The sequence below is a fragment of the Antedon bifida genome, chromosome 5 (assembly GCF_963402885.1).
Source record: "Antedon bifida chromosome 5, ecAntBifi1.1, whole genome shotgun sequence".
NCBI classification, from domain to species: domain Eukaryota; kingdom Metazoa; phylum Echinodermata; class Crinoidea; order Comatulida; family Antedonidae; genus Antedon; species Antedon bifida.
The window spans coordinates 31,141,801-31,161,726 of NC_136230.1; the positions used below are offsets into that span (position 1 = coordinate 31,141,801).

Sequence of the window (19,926 nt, forward strand, 5' to 3'; positions counted from 1 at the left end):
CTGCAACAGATATGTACAACAAGTATGTGTGGTGAGTAAGTATGCGAGTTGTAGTCTAAATAAATAACAATTAATATTAGGTAATTAATATTGACTTAGGTCATGAGTTACTATCTTATGTTTATAGTTTCATATACATATAAATCTGTGAATTACTTTTGAAGTAAGGGCCCTACACACATTTTGCGAGGCGTTCCACCCAGCTTCCCCTACCCCTACCTTCCCCTACCCCTACCCTACTGCCTCTCATCAACCATGTTTTGCTACCTAGATAGAGTAGTAGTAGGGTCAGACCTGTTCTCCCCTCCTCTCAATCCTAAACATCCCCAGGATCCACCCTTGGCCTCTGATACCCTCTGACATGATGTGGAGAGATCATGATTACTATAATATACTGAATAAGTTGATGCATAGAGATATTCTCTATGGTTAAATTATTGAACTGATGTTTATATAAATAATCAACAGATTAGATTCTGGGATGGGAAAGTATGTCTGCAGAAACTAGCCAACAATGCAGAATTTGCAAGATCACCAAGCCTACAATGATGAGGTGTACTCGTTGTCGTTGTGCATATTATTGGTAACACCACACATTTTTATTGTTTAATCATAGGGATATAATATCTCTATGGTTTATTAATGCATTTTCTAATATTTTCTCCTTCTTGTCTGTAAATTTTGTTGATGCTGTAGATGAAGGAAATGAGAAAATCACTGGTTAAAAGAAATAGAAAGTTTTAAGTTCAAATACTTACCTGTTTTTACTTAAGCGTAAATGCAAAATATATTAACCTTACTAGTTTTAATTTTGTTTATAGTTCACGAGCATGTCAAGTTAAAGAGTGGCCAGTTCACAAAGGGGTCTGCACAGCAGCACCACACCTAACAGAGAAATCACAAAATGCAGATACAGTCTCCAGCAATACAGCACTAGTGCAATGCAAAGGAATAGAAGAAGATAAAAGTATCAACACTACTTGCGAAGAAAGACTTACAATAGTTATCAAATGCAACAAAGAGAAAATTAAAGTAAACATTAGCAAACACTGGACTGGTGAAGAGATACTCAACCACATCTCTGTTGCAATTAAAATAAAGAAATTAAAGTTAATTCATAAAGGTCGAATAATGAATGCAGATAACGTATTAGAATGCGTAAGAGAAAACGCTCTTTTTCAAGCAATCGGTGAAAGGAATGAGGACGAGGACGGACTGAATTCATCAGATATTGACTGCATTGTTGCACAAGCGAAAGTGAATAGAAACGAGGCTGTGAGGGCGCAGAGAAGAACTGGTGATGTTGTAGATGCTATTTTATACATTTCAAATAAATGAGCATTAGGTCTGACACTGGCAGGGTCATTTTTTAGTGTTTTGTATAGGAGTCAAGTATCATTAAAAAAAAACATTTTTAAGACAATTTTTACCATCTGATAACTGTTTTATTTACTAATTTTCAAAATGTTGTTAAATTTTTGAAATTATAAACTTTTATACTCAATCTTTTAAGTTGATGTTACATAAGTTTACTTAAAATGTTTTCACTTTTTGAATCACATTGTTAACTTCAGTGACTAACGTCATTATTATACAAAGAATTTGTATGTAATGTAACATTCTGGACATCTCACATTCTTGAGATACTCCTAACCATCTGTGTCTCAATTTATTGGAAATAATTAAAAATCAAAACATTGTACAGTATCTATTATCAATTCTACATATGAATTATAATATAAATCTATCTAAATAAGGGTTTGTTATTGTTATATGCCTTTGTTGAGTTGACATAGTTAAGTAGTATCTTAAAAAATAAGCACATTAATACTCAAGGCTTCTTAACAAGTCAAGGTGTGACCTTATGTCAATGACTGTATACATCACAAAACACAAAATTATTGTACAGTCAACTCTCTCAATACCGGACTCTCTGAAAACCGGAAAATCTCCTAATAATAGACTTTTCTTGAAGTTCAAAAGGTCCCAAATTCCTTTTTATTTATTTAAAAAAATTAAAAACACATTCTGAATACCAGATTTTCCAGAAAACCGGACATATTTGGCCAGCCCAAAGGTGTCTGGTATTGGAAGAGTTGACCGTATTACATTATTACATTAATTATTTATATAAAAAACATCATGAAAACAACAATGCAAATATAAATAACTATTCAAGGCAAAAATTTATATAAATTCAAGGTATACACATGGCTTTATAAGTTTATGTGACATGCCCATATATGGACATGATGTAATATCACTAGTACCATATTTGGGCACATCACACTTTTGTGAAACTAGTTTGATAGTGTAGACAGAGCTTTATAATATTTAATTTTTAAACATGTTTGTACACCATGTTCCAGTGTGTGTATACACACAGTAGTATACTGTCTCATCTCTTTTGAAAACACCAAGCAGATACATAATTAGTAATTCAATTAAACAAGTTTATTATTTATAAATAAAACACATTAATGTAAATATAATAAATAATTATATAATTGTCAGTAATTGCTACATAAGATTGCATTTATTTAGTGGATGAAAGCGTGTTACACCTCAGGTATTTATCTGGATCTATGTTTAGTGGGTTCCTATGGAAATCAGCAGTAGTGATTATGTCAGGGCCGTATGCACCCCCAATGAATCCAATTGACCTCAGTAACCTATGACCTACTCTTCACCTTTGTCAGCATGCAGGTATATAGATGGATCCTCTATCTTGTGAACTTTCCCTGGCTTGACGGTGTCGGAGCACATTGGACACGTGTCATCAGATTCTAAAAGTCTATAAAACAAAAATAATTGTTGTTTTTTTATTCACTTAAAGCAGAATGCTAAAAAAATGTGAAGAGATGATAGAAGTATCTAAGAACCTCAAACAATAACTTGAGTGCTAAAATAAATATAAATAAACTTGTATAGCACTTTTAACAATCAACAGATTATCTCAAAACGCTTAATTACAAATAAAAAGAGTTTTTAAAAGGGTTTTGAAAACTTCAATAGAATGCGCATCTTAAATGGAATTAGGAAGATTGTTCCAGAGTTTAGGAGCTGTAAATGCTTGATCACCATAGGTCTTCAGGCGACTACAGATGTACTAGGTAGTCGATGTTTGACATAACTAGCTTACCTTTTAAATTCTGAATAAAGTGCTGGGAAATTGCACTGTGGACAAACTGACCAATCATCTTTCACCATATGTTGACCCTGTTAGAGAAATAAATTTGAATTATTATTGGGTAAATTGTAACTGGTAACGGTGTTTGCAATAATGGTTCCTAATTAAGACATTTTACTGAGAGAGGTTTATTTTAGAGATTAGCTCAACATTTTAATACTTTGAATTTTTATGATATTGATATTTTTTTTAATAGTTTATCCATTAATGTTTATTGTGTTCTTTGTTTTGTTTTATCTTAGCCTGTTAGTGGAGGTTTTTATCTCTGTTGGTTGTGAATTCAATCAAATAAAAACAATAAATAAAACACTGTAAACTCACTGTTACTACACAGTATGGAATGTTGTTCTTGCAACCTGGACAGACAAGCTCAGACGTCTCCAAATCAAACTTGCAGTAAGGGCATGGACTTGTCGGCTCGTCTTCCTCCGTCTTGTCGGGTCGTCGCACTATTGCCTCGATCTTGCGCTTATATTTGAGATCAATCTTATTGCGATACTCAGGTCTCATTAGCATTGTTGCGTATGAAAATGATGAGTTCTTTAAACCAGACCGATGACACTCGATCACAGTGGATGTTAGAATTGGAACAATATCTGTAATTTAAAAAATATAATAATATTCATTACTATTAGTGTTTATTTTCTTTTCAGTAATACAAAAGTGCTTTTCTAAGGTTTAAATTAATTTAAAATAGTGTTGTCTTAATTTATAAGGTAGATGATAAGGCCATATAATAATGCCAGTCTGCAGCAGTCAATTGGTTCTCAATGGTAGTGATTAAGACCACTGTGTCACTTACTATACATACACACACATGAGAACACATAGGTAAATTCTTTGCTTTAAAACATAATACACTGGTCTTTATCAATCTGAACAATACTGAAATAAGATATATTTGTACGTACGTGAAGGAAATTTACTGATGTTGTTTGCGACTCTAATGAGCATTCTGGCTCCCTTCATGTGGTCACCTCGTTTCACATGAATCTGAAATTACAGATAAAATTAATTATTATTATAATATTAATGATTGTATATATAAATATACTATTAAATTTGTTTGATATTTTGTGCACAATTTCCAATATTTTTATAATTACACTAAAATTACACTACAGTGTATTGATAACTGTCCAATGGGCAGTAGCGTAACGCTGAGGCCTGGGGCCCCTGGTTTAGAGACACTAAGTGGCCCTCCAAGGTGTTTGGCATTCTTAGCTTTTTCATTTGAATGCCTCTTCTGGGCCCTGCTCAGGGGTCCCATACACTCTGTTACAATACACTTGCTTGGCCAAAGTGACACATTCAGAAATGACAAACCTTAACAAGGATGTAGCTATGCAGTATCATGAGGTTGGTTGCCATCTCAGATGGTATCTTGATCTTTTGTGAGCGTAGTTCAGTGTACATGCTGTACAGCACATCATGTGCATTACGATAGTTTCCTGTAACAAGAAAAACAGGCTTAAGAAAGAAGAAAAACATACTTAAAAATTAGAAAAACATACATAAAAAAGAAGAAAAACACACTTTAAAAAGAAGAAAAACACACTTTAAAAAGAAGAAAAACAGGCTTAAGAAAAGAGAAAAACATACTTAAGGTTACAAGCTATGAAGTAAATGTACACATTATTGTGTTAATAACTATGTTATCATCCAAAAGTGGAGACATTAATAATCACAATTCTGTTTTTTTCTCCCCCAAATAGATAAACCTATTTGAAAAAGTATGAATTTATAATATTGAAATTAATAGTTTTTTTCAATTTTTTTTCCTCACCAGCATTCTGTTCTTCTCTTGCGATGATGATAGCAGTTCTTGCTGCCTCTCTGTGTTGTTTCAATGCCATGTACAATCGGAACAAGTATTTGGCATCTTTTGGCACGCCGTCTGTCTCACCCATCAAATAATCTATTAACTGGTGAGTCAATGGGTCTTCATTCGCTTGACCAACCTGTGTAATAATCAAAAACATAAATTTTTATTTCTATTTTAATACTGTAATAAGCTCTGTCTACTCTATCAACCTTTATGTGACAAAAAAATGTGATGTGCCCAATATGGACATGATGTCAATGTCATATCACTACCATATTTGGGAATATCACTACCATATTTGGGCACATCACACCTTTCTTGTCAAACAAGTTTTATAGTTTAGAGCTGTACATATATTGTCTTTCTGGGGAATGAATACACATGAATTCATACATATTTGGTAGATGTTATTCATCTAAATCTCATAACATTTTATTAACTGCAACCATGAAAGAAAATATTGTAAACAAATGTAAGTTTACAGGTTAAAAACCTGTAATGATTTACTTACCGTTTCAATAGCCATTTCCACAGCAGGGCTATCCTCACTTGTGTATGGACAACATAAAGAGTGTTTTACTTACCGTTTCAATAGCCATTTCCACAGCAGGGCTATCCTCACTTGTGTATGGACAGCGCAAGAAATGCTGCAATGCTTTCTTATACTGTGAACACAGAAGGAAGAACTTGCCAGCAAGAAAGTGACTCTTTTCATTGTCAAAGTGTAAAGCAATACTCTGGTAATCCTCTTGGGTTGCATCATCACCTATAAGAAATGAAAAAATTATGCAACCATTTATTATATACATTAGTAAATGTCTTATATGATATATGTTGAAAGGTTTCCATGTAAAATAAACACTAGTAATAAGATTTGGGCTATCAAACCAAACATTCACTAGTTAGAATGCAGTAAATCTCCCAAAACCAATAAAGAAACTTAAGCTTACAAATGTCTACAGTAGTTTGTAAATTGTGATTTCCCAAATACATTTTACAGCAAATAGGAAAGAATTTGGGCATTTAAAAACAATCGGTTTAAATCCAGGTTCATTGTGGATTGTTTATACTGCTTACCAATGATCTCTGCATAGACCTCCATTTGCCCATGTTGTTGAGCTAGCTGGAACGCTTCATCATTGCACTTTGACATGACAAGGAACTGGATAGCAGAACTGTAATCATTCAGTTTCTGGAAGAATCTGGAAAACAGTATACATGCATTAATGGTCACATAAAGGTCTGTCTACACTATCAAACTAGTTTGACAAAAAAAGTGTGATGTGCCCAAATATGGTGGTGATATGTCTAAATATGATAGTGATAACAAGCAGATTAAATAATTCTGGCAATGCAGTTTCAAATCAAAACAATTTTCTGAATTAATTTAAGATAATTTAAAATATTACCTGGCAACCATTTTGGCGCCCTCTGTTGATTTTGTTTCTCTCACTATCCTCACAGCTTCCTCAGGATTATGTAAGTGATCAAGTTGTATCCTGAGAAAAAAAACCAAAAAAATTTACTGTGCGCATCAATACAGCATTTTCACTATCCATACAACTTTGCTTTACAATACATTTCACTGTAAGAGAGTGATTGGCCGAGCGGTTAAGACACTGAAACCATAATTATGTAGTCATAACATCGGCAAGGGTTCAAGGCTCACTTGCTCCATGGTTCTGGTGATGGAACAAGTCTTCTCATATAAGGACTATAAATCATACGTCCAATGTACACATCTAGCTCATGTGCACTTTAAAGAATCTAGTGCATCCTTCGAGACCGGTTCTCCCAGTTTACACACACAACCACTGATCATAACTGTGTCCTCTGGGAGACCAGTCTATGACTGAAGAGGTTACCCAGTATAAGTAAATCACAAATAAAAACATTTTTTTTCTAAGTTAACAAAATAATATGATAGATGGAGTAGAAACACACAAACATTTATCTATATCTCTATCACTCTCTGCAGTTTCCTTACCTGATAACATTATCAAAGTCCTTAGCATTCTCATAGGCCTTGGCTGCATCTTTATATCTACCATCAGCTTCCTTGGCCTTCGCATACTGCATGTGAATCTTAGGAGAAGTTACTTGAGGAAGTAGCTCACCTACTTTATTCCTGGAATAGTAGTATTGTATATTTGCCGTAATTAATTGAGAATTCTGTTGTGTATTTACTTAAACTTAACAAATTATTTTGAACGTTCAATCAAGTTCAATTTATTTTACATTTATCATCCAAATAGAAAAAGTAGATTTGAGAACAAAAGTTACACATTTTCCTTTCGATGTCTATACAGGTAGAGATCTCATTAAATAGACTCCATAATTTCAACACTCACACATATAGTATAAGCAGGGAAAAGTAAAATTGTAATTTTCCTGGTGTATTAAGCTTGTGTACATAATGACATTACTGTATGTGTGGGTATATATAAGCATACATTGGAGAAATGAAATCAAGTTTGGAGCTGCAGTAAGTCTGAACAAGTAAATAACCATTTAGGATAACTCACCAGTTTTTGCACTTAATATAAACAGATGCAGCCTTGTCGTAAAATTCACCTTTCTCATAGAGGGCGGCAGAGTCAGAATACTGCTTCATACTTTCTAGTATAGCAGCGCAGTCTTTCTTGAGGGCGCGGTTTGGCATTTTTGTTGCCATCTGGACTCCACGCCGGATATCACCACACCGAATTGATGTCCTTGCAATTCCAGAGGCGCATGATTCATCATGATCACGATGCTGTGTAAATATAGATCATAGGTTACTATCAGTAAATTTTTTCAAAACAATTTTAATTTCAACACATAATAAACAGTCACTTTCAACCCTCTCAATATCAGACTTTCTAAAAATCTATCAATCTCTCTTTATTGATCTCATTAACAAAGAATACACATAAAAAAAAGGAGTAAAACAAATTTAAACAAGATAAAAGGGACCTCCAGGAAACCCCAAGGGGCTTGTGATATTGTAGGAGAGGCCCACTAAAAACTAGAGTTACATAGATCATGACAGGATCAACAGCATTGTTATTACCATTCACAGGACAACCAGAAAACTGAGAACTCTCCAAATACCAGACTATTCTTGAGGTCCAAACAAATTTCAAATTAATGAATATTATAATTTATTTCTTTCTTACAAACATTCATATAATGGTTTATACCGTACCTCTGGTAACTTTGTGACTCCTTTTTCAAAGTGTATGAGAGCATTGGAATGGTCACCACTGTAATATATAAAAGTATCAATGTTAATGATAAACGTAAAATGATGTATACTTAACATTATCACATGATTAACAGCCGTCCACATACAGTAATGCTGAATAACTATATCAAATATTTTCTTTTTAACAAAAACTTACGTGAATTCCAGTTGCTGAGCATATTCCTTGGATATGAATGGAATCTGATCTGGTGCTAAGTTTTTAGCCAGTTTAAGTGCTTGATCCCAGTGTAGTAAGTCTCTTCTCATCTAATACATGAATATAGAAAGGTATTAATTCAGTCAAATCTTGGTACAGTATTTAAAGTTGTCCAGTATTATAGGCAAATTCCATTATACAGCAACTTATGTGTTCTAAATGTGACGCCTGTATCCCTAAGCTACGTTTCCATAATACAGGCTACACTATTTGATAAATATGAGATGCTGTATCATGGTATTTGCCTATGACACTGGACAAAATTGTGTGGGGATAAAGCACTTAGAATTAGTGGCCGTATTCACCTTTCAAACTAAGGGAAACACTTATCCTTTAAATTAAGAAAATCTAAAAGAGTACAATTTAAGGGAAATACTTAAATATTTATTGAGTTAAGTGAAACACTTAATATTTAAGGGAAATATCACACTTAAGTGTGATTGGTGAGTATGGCCACAAGTAATTAATTAGTAATTCTGACTAGTACATCTATTGTACAGACACAGAACAAATGAATGAGATATTGAAAATGTTCATAGAGACCTCAAGTGCCATCATTGGTGAACTTGAAGCTAGGAAAAGCTCTTGTGCGAGATTGAAATCTTTCTTCATTAGAGCCAAGTTACCAGCTAGAAGGTTCCGATCTTCAGTTCCCTAAAAGAAGCAAAGATCAAACAGGTGTTGAAGGAATAATAAATATATTATTTCAAGAAATTTTCCAAAGACTGGTCTTTTCCATTAGTGAATATATTCATGTGAATTCCAGGTCACAAAAAGTAAATGTAAATAATTTATTTTCCACATACTACTATTGCTACTACTACTACTACAATCAAGTACATGAAGGATGCATATTTTAAGATCTGCACATTATTAAACACTTTTGATTCGCACAAATAAATTCACCTAGTGGAAAACTAGGTTAATGGTTACTTTATTATGTTTCAAAATGAGTGTGCTTGTGCTAAATCTTCTTTTGTGTAAATAAGATATGCAAAACTTACAAGCATGTTGAGTAAGGCCAACAGCATACCCGCTTCACCCATCTGCCTGTACACTCTCATTGCTGCAAGGGGAAAATAATATTGAGGCACAGAGTGTTATTAAAACTAAGCATAAGGGAGTGTGGTGCAGTGTTATGCCTTGTCTACACTATCAAAGTAGTTTGAAAAAGTATGATGTGCCCAAAATGGTAGTGATATGACATCATCATGTATATATGGGCATATCACAATTTTTTGTGACATAAAGTTTGATGTTGTAGATAGAGCTTTAGACATTGAACTTGCACAAAACAAAAAAAGTTTACCAAATTCAAGTTCCAACTGCTCTAAAGCGGTATCAGCCAGTTCCATCCAGTTTTCCTTCTTGTTGATGAAGTGGCATATAACCCAAGATTCACGAAGTTTCTTTAGTGCAAGTGATTTCTTGAGTGATGCCTTTAACTTGTATAAAAAAGGAAAATTATCAACAAAAACCAGACAAAAAAATCATTTGCATGGTACTAGGGATATCCTTCTAAATCACCAAAAGGAATTTATATCCTGGGGTATCCCATAAGAGAATACAAGAAAGCAAGTAGATACATGTTAAATAATCATTTTTAAAATCGCTTTATAAAAAAATAAACTACAGAAATCTTACCTCATCCATGGATAAATCTTGCAGCTTATCATGAAAGTTGTGAGTATCAAGTTGCAAAGTGGTTGTTTTGCCTGATGGTGTTTGACAAGTGACTTCTCCATTGTAAAGTAGAAGTGGCTTTTGGGCATAAGGCAGTTTAGTTGTACCAGCAAGGGTCACCTGTGGCCCTGGAATTAAAAAACACAATTATGAACAATTAGCATAGGCATATTATACAATTCCCTAAATATTGTTACGGCCTTCAACAGAAGGCGGAGAAATACATGTACACCCTATTTAAATTAGGGTGATTAGGATATACTACATGAATTATGTATATCCTCAATTACCCTCTATTGATATATAAAGAACTATTACAACACATAAAATTACTTCCTTTTTATTTTTGGTATTTGGCAAAATGCCAAGTATATAAATTACTTACTTTACTTTCTTATGTTATTTTTTTGTTTATTTGCATTGACAGAATTTCTTATTATTTATTATTTTACGACATCACAAAAGCATTAATCTTTACTTATCTTTATCTTCAATATGGGTCGAAATATAATAGAATTACCGCTGTTGTTCTCTGGATTTTGCCAAATATATTCATTATATATAAACTATATACTATATTACTCAACTTCATCTCAGGATAGTTTTCAGATCAACTTAGGCTATATTTTTAACCATGCCCCTCAACCCAGTAAATTTGTATATTATTTTGCTATATACCAATAATTAGTATTATCAATATTAAATATTATCAATACAACTAGTTTTATTACCTTTGATGGTTTCTCTAGAATAGACATACGTGTAGATATTATCATCGTCATATGCAATAAACACTCCTTTATCATAAGGCCAGTTTTCCCATATTACACCTTCAATAGTTGCTGAAAAGCCTGGAATCTCTAGTGTATGATCATTCACCTACAAAGTACATAAACAGTTATTAATAGATTAATTTAAAATAATCAACCATTCATTGTAATTCAAAATTGAATGCAGTGTGTCTCTTGTTTGAATGTCTACTATTCAATTTGGTATTCTTTGTACTGAAATACTGAAAAGATTTATTTGTCCATTATCATAACAAAATAACAATAGAAATTCTTCTTTGGCAAATATTATAAGTATAAAATATATACAAAAATTAATATATAGAATACATACACATTAGTGCACAAAATTTAAGTTTTAAAATGCAATAACAATTTTGGAAATTAAAATGCAATAACAATTTTGGAAATTAAAATGCGATAACAATGCATAAAATGCAACAAAAGTTAAACATTGATAAAAAGAGTAAAAAGTTTCATTCACATAGTCTTAATTACAATACAGTATTTTATGGATGGCGATGTGAATTAATTATCATAGAGTTCAAATCAAAGGTGAAAATTAAAATATACAAGGCAGGCTGACTATCTGATGTGAGATGTACGATATGGTTACATTATTATTTGACTGAATGGTTATATTTTCTAAATGTGTTTAAATGTAATGTATGTAAATTTAATAAGTATGTACAAAATGGTTTGAAACTTGTTCTGATTAAAACTTAGGAATTTAATAGAAAATCAATATCCTTTTTAATAAGAATCAAATAATTGGGCTACTGTCTTGGAAAAAATATTGAATTATATTTCTTAAAATTCAAGTGTATGTTTTTAAATTTTATTTTGTTTATAGAAAGTATATTTTGTACAGTAGATATTGTTTTTTAAATACTGATTTTACCTGTTATTTTCAATATCATTTGTTTGTAACTATATACAATATTTATTATTGTAATTATTTTATCACACAACATTATTCAAATACATAAAAGACAAATTCAGTTACGCCTTATAACAAAGATACAAAACTACAGTAAATAAACCTTCAAAGCTATAATTTGACATTTTGCCAAAAAAAATTGAACAAAACTGGAGTCTTCCATTCTGCATTAGGGGAATGAAGGATTAAAATTAATCACCACTCAAGATTCACTATTAGATTTGTACCAATTGTACATAATGTTTCATTGTATTTATACAACAACCCAATAAACAATTATTGAAATCCATGCAGTACAAAACACAGTTTTTCATATTACTATTTTAAATAATGAACTATTCCAGTTGAGGTACTAGATTCTAGCACATTCTAGCCAATAGTAGAATCTTCGTGAATCAGTATCAACCCAATAAACTTCGTTCATTCAAAGCACCGAATTCATTTTAGAAACGACACAAAGTCAAGCGTTATCATCAGAAAACAAAATGAGAAAATGTAAAGGTAAGAATTGTTATTAGATTGTATTATCTAATTAATCATCATAATATACAAACATGATTTTCTCCAAACGCAGTTTTTATTCAATATTCAATGTAATGCACACTGCTCTAGCCAAAACACATCGATAATCGAGAAAGGCATAGGACAGTGGGACTGCTTTTGGTAGTGTTGTAGGATAAGTGTTTTTTTGCTTATTTGCTGCTTTCCCATGAAAAAACCAAGCTAATTTGCCTATTCTGCTTGTTCTATTTAAGTATGCTGTTTTTGAGCTGGTACTGTTCTGTAAGGTCTAGGTTAGGCTAGGTCGGAAATGTGGTGGGGTGCTCCCACATGTGTGTTGTTGTTTTCCAGCCCTCTGTCACCTTTTCATTCCCTAACATCTTTCTTTTTGGGGTGCCTTGTATATATTTAAGGACGAGTTTTACATTTAGGACCGAGTTTTAGATTAGAATGCAATCTAAGAAGGAGTTTTTACTTCCTACCCTTAGAACTATTAGAACTCGTCCTAAATAATAAAACTCGTCCTGAATAGTAAAACTCGTCCTAAATAGTAAAACTCGTCCTAAATAATAAAACTCGTCCTGAATAGTAAAACTCGTCCTAAATAGTAAAACTTGTCCTTAAGAGTAAAAATCGTCCTAAATAATAAAACTTGTCCTAAATAGTAAAACTTGTCCTAAATTATTGAACTCGTCCTAAATAATAAAACTCGTCCTAAATAGTAAAACTCGTCCTAAATATTAGAACTAATTATAATAGAATTAGAATTAGAAGTTTGCAATTTAATGCGATACTGGATGTTTTAGCGGAATAAGCTGCTTAAACACCTTCCCTACAATTTGTGACGTTTTGTAAAAATAATACATATATATTACTTTAAAAACATTAAACCAGGTCATTCCTTGTCTTAAATGTACGTTTTATGGTAAATTATGATAAAAAGTGAGAAACAATGCACTACCTAAGTAGCTCGCGGTGAATGACCTCTCGTGGACGGTCTTTAGGCCTAGCCTAGATAGGCTTAGTTTTGTAGGCCTAGCTGGTAAACATCGGTAACGTACGAACATCGTACGCTGGCTATATACCTAGCCTGACGTTGTATAGTTGCTGCATTAATTGTCTTTCTATTTTTGCCAGATTCTGTTGATACAAATTGGGGAAAACCCGGTAATTGTGGGTGAATTACAGAAGAAAAACAAAAATATCAATCCGCGCGCAATGCATTTTGCTATAATTATTAGAATCGACTTATTTTTCACATTTTTAACCATTTAAAGACGAAAAAAGTTATCGCAATAGGACCATATAGTATTATTTTTACATTAAATATAGTTTGTGATCTTAAATTTGCCATTGTAAGGGAAGTATTCATTGAGGAAGGTACAGTAGTAATTTCAGGAACAAATAAAACTAAAAACATGACAAAAGTGAAAGGTAAGGACATTAAAAAGTAGTCTTTAAGCTACTAAATTTTGTCCAATGCTGTTCTGTGTTTAGTAATAAAAAGAAATCAGTGAATACAATATTCATACTATGATAAAATAATTTGGCTAGTGCAATAACTTCTTCCTCGGACTCACATTTAGAGAGGTTTAATTAATTGTTTTTTTCCCCAAAAAAATGTACTGAGCTCAGCATTCAGTACAATTACATGAGAGGAGGGAAAACCATCAGACTTGTCATTATCAGTATAAAAACAAAATCAAAGACATCAAAAATACAATGTTATAGGCCTATTGTAATATTACTTCCTGCAAAAAGAATTAGTAAAATACAATAAACGAGTGCATTAAACTGTGGTCATGCACTGTACTGTATGTATTATGTTTACTTATGTTAGTCCATTTTAAAAACCATTCTTGAAACAAACTTTCTTAATAATGCAAACAAATTTTTATTTTTATATTTCTCAGATTTTGTTGCTGTAATAAGCATATTGCTGGTATTTAATGGCAAAGTGGATGGAGAGACTTTAGATGTCATCCTAGGGGATTCAATTACATTGACACACACTGTAAGTGGTTCGTCAAATATAGATGCTATTTGGCAATGGAAAGTGAATGAACAGAATACAAGTAGTGACCCAAAAATAGAAATCACTGATGATAGACGTTACAGTAAATCCAAATTGTACATAGAAAAAAGTCAAAGAAACCACAGTGGCCAATATATTTTCACTGTAAAGGGTATAGTATATGGAAATGACACAGTGAACATCATTGAACTAATAACAGAAAATCCAGAAATAAAAATACATGAAATTAGTAGCAGACAGGTGATATTGCAGTGTATCACAGAAAATGTACACCCACATCCAAATATATCTTTTGATGAAGAACTGGCAGAAGTTTTCTTTAATGACACTAACATTTGGTCTGAATATGCCACAACCGTTGGAAACGTTGTCAAATGTTGTGTGGAGCTAGACCGCTTATACAAAAAATGTTCAACAATAAATGTAACAGGATCTGATCAACTCGAAACCTCCTCAGTCATGACAACTACATCCCTATCGAATAATTCCAAAAAGCTTGAAGCATGGCAAATTTTCTTGATAGTGTTTGTAGCAATACTTTTTATATTAATAATTTCAGTAGCAATCTATATATTTTGTAAATTACAAATCAAATCAACTCAGAACAATCAAACATTCCAAATGCAACAACCCTGAAGGCACCTCAAGATTTGAAATTGTTGGTTGAATATGATTGGTTTAGAGAAAAGTTGTTAATTGTATCATACTTTGTTTGTACTTTTGTATCCTACTTTTGTATTCACTTTTTAAAAATAATGCATAAGTAATTTGGTAGTAAAAAACATAAATTAGAATTGTACTAGATTGTAATGTGATTTACACTGCCTATGAATATGCCACAACCGTTGGAAACGTTGTCAAATGTTGTGTGGAGCTAGACCGCTTATACAAAAAATGTTCAACAATAAATGTAACAGGATCTGATCAACTCGAAACCTCCTCAGTCATGACAACTACATCCCTATCGAATAATTCCAAAAAGCTTGAAGCTTGATAGTGTTTGTAGCAATACTTTTTATATTAATAATTTCAGTAGCAATCTATATATTTTGTAAATTACAAATCAAATCAACTCAGAACAATCAAACATTCCAAATGCAACAACCCTGAAGGCACCTCAAGATTTGAAATTGTTGGTTGAATATGATTGGTTTAGAGAAAAGTTGTTAATTGTATCATACTTTGTTTGTACTTTTGTATCCTACTTTTGTATTCACTTTTTAAAAATAATGCATAAGTAATTTGGTAGTAAAAAACATAAATTAGAATTGTACTAGATTGTAATGTGATTTACACTGCCTACAATTTAATAGTATTTAATCACAGTTAGATTGTTAATGTGATTTACACTGCCTACAATTTAATAGTATTTAATAACGGTTAGATTGTAATGTGATTTAAACTGCCTACAATTTAATAGTATTTAATAACGGTTGGATTGTAATGTGATTTACACTGCCTACAATTTAATAGTATTTAATAACGGTTGGATTGTAATGTGATTTACACTGCCTACAATTTAATAGTATTTAATAACGGTTGGATTGTAATGTGATTTACACTGCCTACAATTTAATAGTATTTAATAACGGTTGGATTGTAATGTGATTTACACTGCCTACAATTTAATAGTATAATAACGGTTGGATTGTAATGTGATTTACACTGCCTACAATTTAATAGTATTTAATAACAGTTAGATTGTAATGTGATTTACACTGCCTACAATTTAATAGTATTTAATAACGGTTGGATTGTAATGTGATTTACACTGCCTACAATTTAATAGTATTTAATCACAGTTAGATTGTAATGTGATTTACACTGCCTACAATTTAATAGTATTTAATAACGGTTGGATTGTAATGTGATTTACACTGCCTACAATTTAATAGTATTTAATCACAGTTGGATTGTAATGTGATTTACACTGCCTACAATTTAATAGTATTTAATCACAGTTAGATTGTAATGTGATTTACACTGCCTACAATTTAATAGTATTTAATCACAGTTGGATTGTAATGTGATTTACACTGCCTACAATTTAATAGTATTTAATAACAGTTGGATTGTAATGTGATTTACACTGCCTACAATTTAATAGTATTTAATAACAGTTGGATTGTAATGTGATTTACACTGCCTACAATTTAATAGTATTTAATAACAGTTAGATTGTAATAACATGTAATAGTGCCTTATTACACTGCCTACAATTTAATAGTATTTAATCACAGTTGGATTGTAATGTGATTTATACTGCCTACAATTTAATAGTATTTAATCACAGTTGGATTGTAATAGTGCCTTATTAAAAAATATATATATATATACATATTTTAAGTAAAAAGGGCAACTATGCCTCTTTAATGTATATAATTATGGTATTAATATTACATATTTACATTGTTTTATGTTTTAATGTATGCTTTGAGTGCTGGTGTGGCACGCCTTATGGCGACAGTGGTCCTTCGACCTCTTTTGCCACTCCTTGGCACACTCAAAGTTTATGTATTGTTTTAATGTTGCTAAAATTAATAAAATAAATAAAATAAAATAAATAAATATTTATTGTAAGTAAAACGGGCAACTATATTTATTTTAAGTAAAAAGGGTAACTATAGTAAATTTATTTATTTCATTTCCCAACCAACAGTGAACTCATGGTTCACCACTTACAGGAGGGAACACAGACAAACACGTACACATACAATAAAAAATATTAAACTAAACTACTAACAATGTTACGAAACTTGCGGAGATTATTACTAAAGATATCTACTAAAGTAAAAGAATTATAAAAAGGGGTAACTATATTTATTGTAAGTAAAAAGGGTAACTATATTTATTGTAAGTAAAAAGGGTAACTAATATTTACTTAATTATAATACTGCAATCGATTATATGATTTATTTCATTTATATTATATCATGAAAATATAAACAAATTTGTGTTTTATAAATATAATTATTAAGTTTATAGTATTAATTCATCATATATATATATAATATTCACATTGCATGTGTAGCACAAAATACAAAGTTGTTAATAAATACCAGATTGAAATTTAAAGTCATTCATTTTATTTAATATTCAGTGATAGTCAGCTGGCGCAGCAGATAGTATTCAGGTCTTTTCACTCTAAGGTTTAGATTTCAAACTTCGGCTCAAGACACTTATCATTTGTCTTAGTTGTTCACTTCAAGGATATAAATGGGTTCCAGTATGCAAGCTGTAATGCACTGCCAGTGCCAATGGTTTGTATACCAGCACATACAGGGTAATTATTAATTTTCACACTTTAAATTCTAGCATGGTCTCATGCTGAAGGTGTTCACATTTAAAAGATCAATCTAACAAAGTGTCCATGGATGGAAGATGATAAATTAAATCATAGGCATGTCAACCTACAGCAGAAAATAGTCAGGCAGTATTATTTTATTGTCAAATCTATGCTTACTTCCTTTTTTCCAATACAAAATAGTATGATGGAAACTCCCATTTGACCTTGATTCCTATTGAATATTCATAACTACCTTGGCACTCTGCCAACAAAAAACGTCATTCTATGAGATTCTGATAAAAACAATTGTTTAATGATTTAAAAGAACAAATTCAGCATGACAAATTTTAACTACTTCCAAAAACTGTATTCATTGCCATCTTTTGGATGGTTCTGGAGGGCAAATCGTTCAAAAATGGTGTGCAAATGAAAATCTTTTGTTGGTGTTAAATACAAAATAATATAATACGGGTAATTCAAGAAAAGAATACCTTAAATGCTTATTCCTCTGAGGCATAACTGCACAAACAATAAAGCTCCACTATTTTTATGAACAAAATGCAAAATGTTTGTTTATTTTTTTAAAAATTACTACGATTGGTACAACTATACTATTTCTCGCAACTTCTGGTGATGTGGAACCTCATTGTTATTATGAGTCTGGTATTATTGTATGTACCAATGGAATAAAAGAACACTTTGAACCGGAAGAGCTTAATGCATACTGGGATAATAACAATCGTACGATACCGGAGAAATTTTGTTCATTACTTTTGTGAAAACACTGCACAAATATGACAGGTAAGAAAATGTATTATTATACAACAAAACCATTATTATGGAATACAAAACAATGTGATTGTATAATGGTGATTAAATATTGATTCTTTCTTCTCAACGCTCAACATTTACAATTTATACAGTCTCATTCTATACAAGCCTTGATCGTCACATTGTCATGGATCTAGGCTGTGACACCACCTCACATCACATGACATTATTGAGCATAGATAAAATACTCTCTGGCCAATAAACCTGGAAAACTACATTATGGAGAACTACCATCCTACTAAATAGGACAATTAACCAACACAACATTTATTGTATGTGGTAGGGAAAAGGAGTATAGGTCTGAATATCAAAGCATTAGGATATGATTTACAACCAATATGAGTTACATTACAAATAAATAATACTTATCCCAAATATGTATTCATTCATATCCAAATGTGACATCATCCTACTACTATACTACTGACTTGCTAATGCTTATTTATAATATTTTAAAATCAGAATCTTCAGTGTTTAATTAGTAATTTAGTAGTTTGACAAATTTATATTTTGCAGGACTGAAATCTGTAATGATAATAGGTCTAATCTTGTGTGGTTCCCAAGCTGAAGATTTGTATTCTGAAGAAAATGAACCAATTACATTATCAGAAACTGTAGATGGGAGTTTTTCAAACAACGACAATTGGCAATGGACCAAAGATGGCAAGAAAGTGAGTGACTCAAACATAAAAATAACTAACAACAAAATCTTCAGTAAATCCACCTTGTACATAGAAAACTGCCAACAAAATGATAGTGGTGTATACAGCTTCACTGTGAATGGTGAAGTATATGTATCATACAAGGTAATAGTCATTACACCGATAACCAAACGGCCAAAAATAGAAGAAAGAGAAATAGATGGTAGTCGGGTGATAGTGTGTAGCACAGAACATGTACGTCCACATCCAAATATCTCCTTTAATGAAGAACTGGCAAAACACATTTTTAAGAACGACAGCAATATTTGGGCTGAATATGCCGCAACCGAAAACAGTTCCTTCTGTTGAATGTTGTGTGGAGTTCAACCGTGTTTACAAAAGATGTTCAAAAAAAAATCTAAGCACTACAAGCCTGAGAAGCTCTACTACTGATCTACCTCAACAAACTAGTGCAACTCCATCCATGGCAACTCCAAGTTTGAGAAGCTCTACTACTGATCCACCTGAACAAACTACTGCAACTCCATCCATGGCAACTCCAAGTTTGAGAATCTCTACTCCTGATCCACCTGAACAAACTACTGCAACTCCATCCATGACAACTCCATCCATGGCAATTCCAAGTTTGAGAATCTCTACTCCTGATCCACCTGAACAAACTACTGCAGCCACCGATTACAAAGCCACTGTGATAAGTCTACTTACTACTACTGCTCTACTTTCAGTCGTAATAGTTTTACTA

General features: G+C 32.0%; 3 protein-coding genes across 4 annotated transcripts in view; 2 read left to right on the forward strand and 1 right to left on the reverse strand.

Moving 5' to 3' along the window:
- LOC144842069 (uncharacterized) lies at nt 1–1,997 on the forward strand. The gene is made up of 3 exons (XM_078698428.1): nt 1–31; nt 469–583; nt 822–1,997. The coding sequence occupies exons 2-3, from the start codon at nt 492–494 to the stop codon at nt 1,336–1,338; spliced, it is 609 nt and encodes a 202-aa protein (XP_078554554.1). The 5' UTR covers nt 1–31; nt 469–491; the 3' UTR covers nt 1,339–1,997.
- The window catches only part of LOC144842057 (WD repeat-containing protein 19-like), a 27,039-nt gene continuing 9,103 nt past the window's right edge, over nt 1,991–19,926 (reverse strand). For both annotated transcript variants that reach the window (XM_078698411.1, XM_078698410.1), the window contains 18 exons: nt 10,873–11,020; nt 10,103–10,269; nt 9,768–9,903; nt 9,463–9,524; nt 9,002–9,112; nt 8,399–8,508; nt 8,203–8,260; nt 7,541–7,770; nt 7,003–7,143; nt 6,425–6,514; nt 6,093–6,217; nt 5,600–5,781; nt 4,977–5,151; nt 4,517–4,641; nt 4,102–4,183; nt 3,512–3,786; nt 3,143–3,219; nt 1,991–2,794 (listed from right to left, as the gene is read on the reverse strand). In XM_078698411.1, the coding sequence (XP_078554537.1) occupies nt 2,680–2,794; nt 3,143–3,219; nt 3,512–3,786; nt 4,102–4,183; nt 4,517–4,641; nt 4,977–5,151; nt 5,600–5,781; nt 6,093–6,217; nt 6,425–6,514; nt 7,003–7,143; nt 7,541–7,770; nt 8,203–8,260; nt 8,399–8,508; nt 9,002–9,112; nt 9,463–9,524; nt 9,768–9,903; nt 10,103–10,269; nt 10,873–11,020 (2,409 nt within the window). In that variant the 3' untranslated portion in view covers nt 1,991–2,679. The remainder of the gene's footprint in view (nt 2,795–3,142; nt 3,220–3,511; nt 3,787–4,101; nt 4,184–4,516; nt 4,642–4,976; nt 5,152–5,599; nt 5,782–6,092; nt 6,218–6,424; nt 6,515–7,002; nt 7,144–7,540; nt 7,771–8,202; nt 8,261–8,398; nt 8,509–9,001; nt 9,113–9,462; nt 9,525–9,767; nt 9,904–10,102; nt 10,270–10,872; nt 11,021–19,926) is intronic.
- Nucleotides 18,189–19,907, forward strand: LOC144842072 (uncharacterized). The gene is made up of 2 exons (XM_078698432.1): nt 18,189–18,492; nt 19,039–19,907. The coding sequence occupies exons 1-2, from the start codon at nt 18,486–18,488 to the stop codon at nt 19,530–19,532; spliced, it is 501 nt and encodes a 166-aa protein (XP_078554558.1). The 5' UTR covers nt 18,189–18,485; the 3' UTR covers nt 19,533–19,907.

Bases quoted from the DNA above. Each gene is read 5' to 3' on its own strand.
- LOC144842069 (XM_078698428.1), top strand. From the start codon at position 492: ATGTCTGCAGAAACTAGCCAACAATGCAGAATTTGCAAGATCACCAAG. The intron at 584-821 runs GTAACACCACAC...TTTTGTTTATAG, and splicing joins TGTCGTTGTGCATATTATTG to TTCACGAGCATGTCAAGTTA.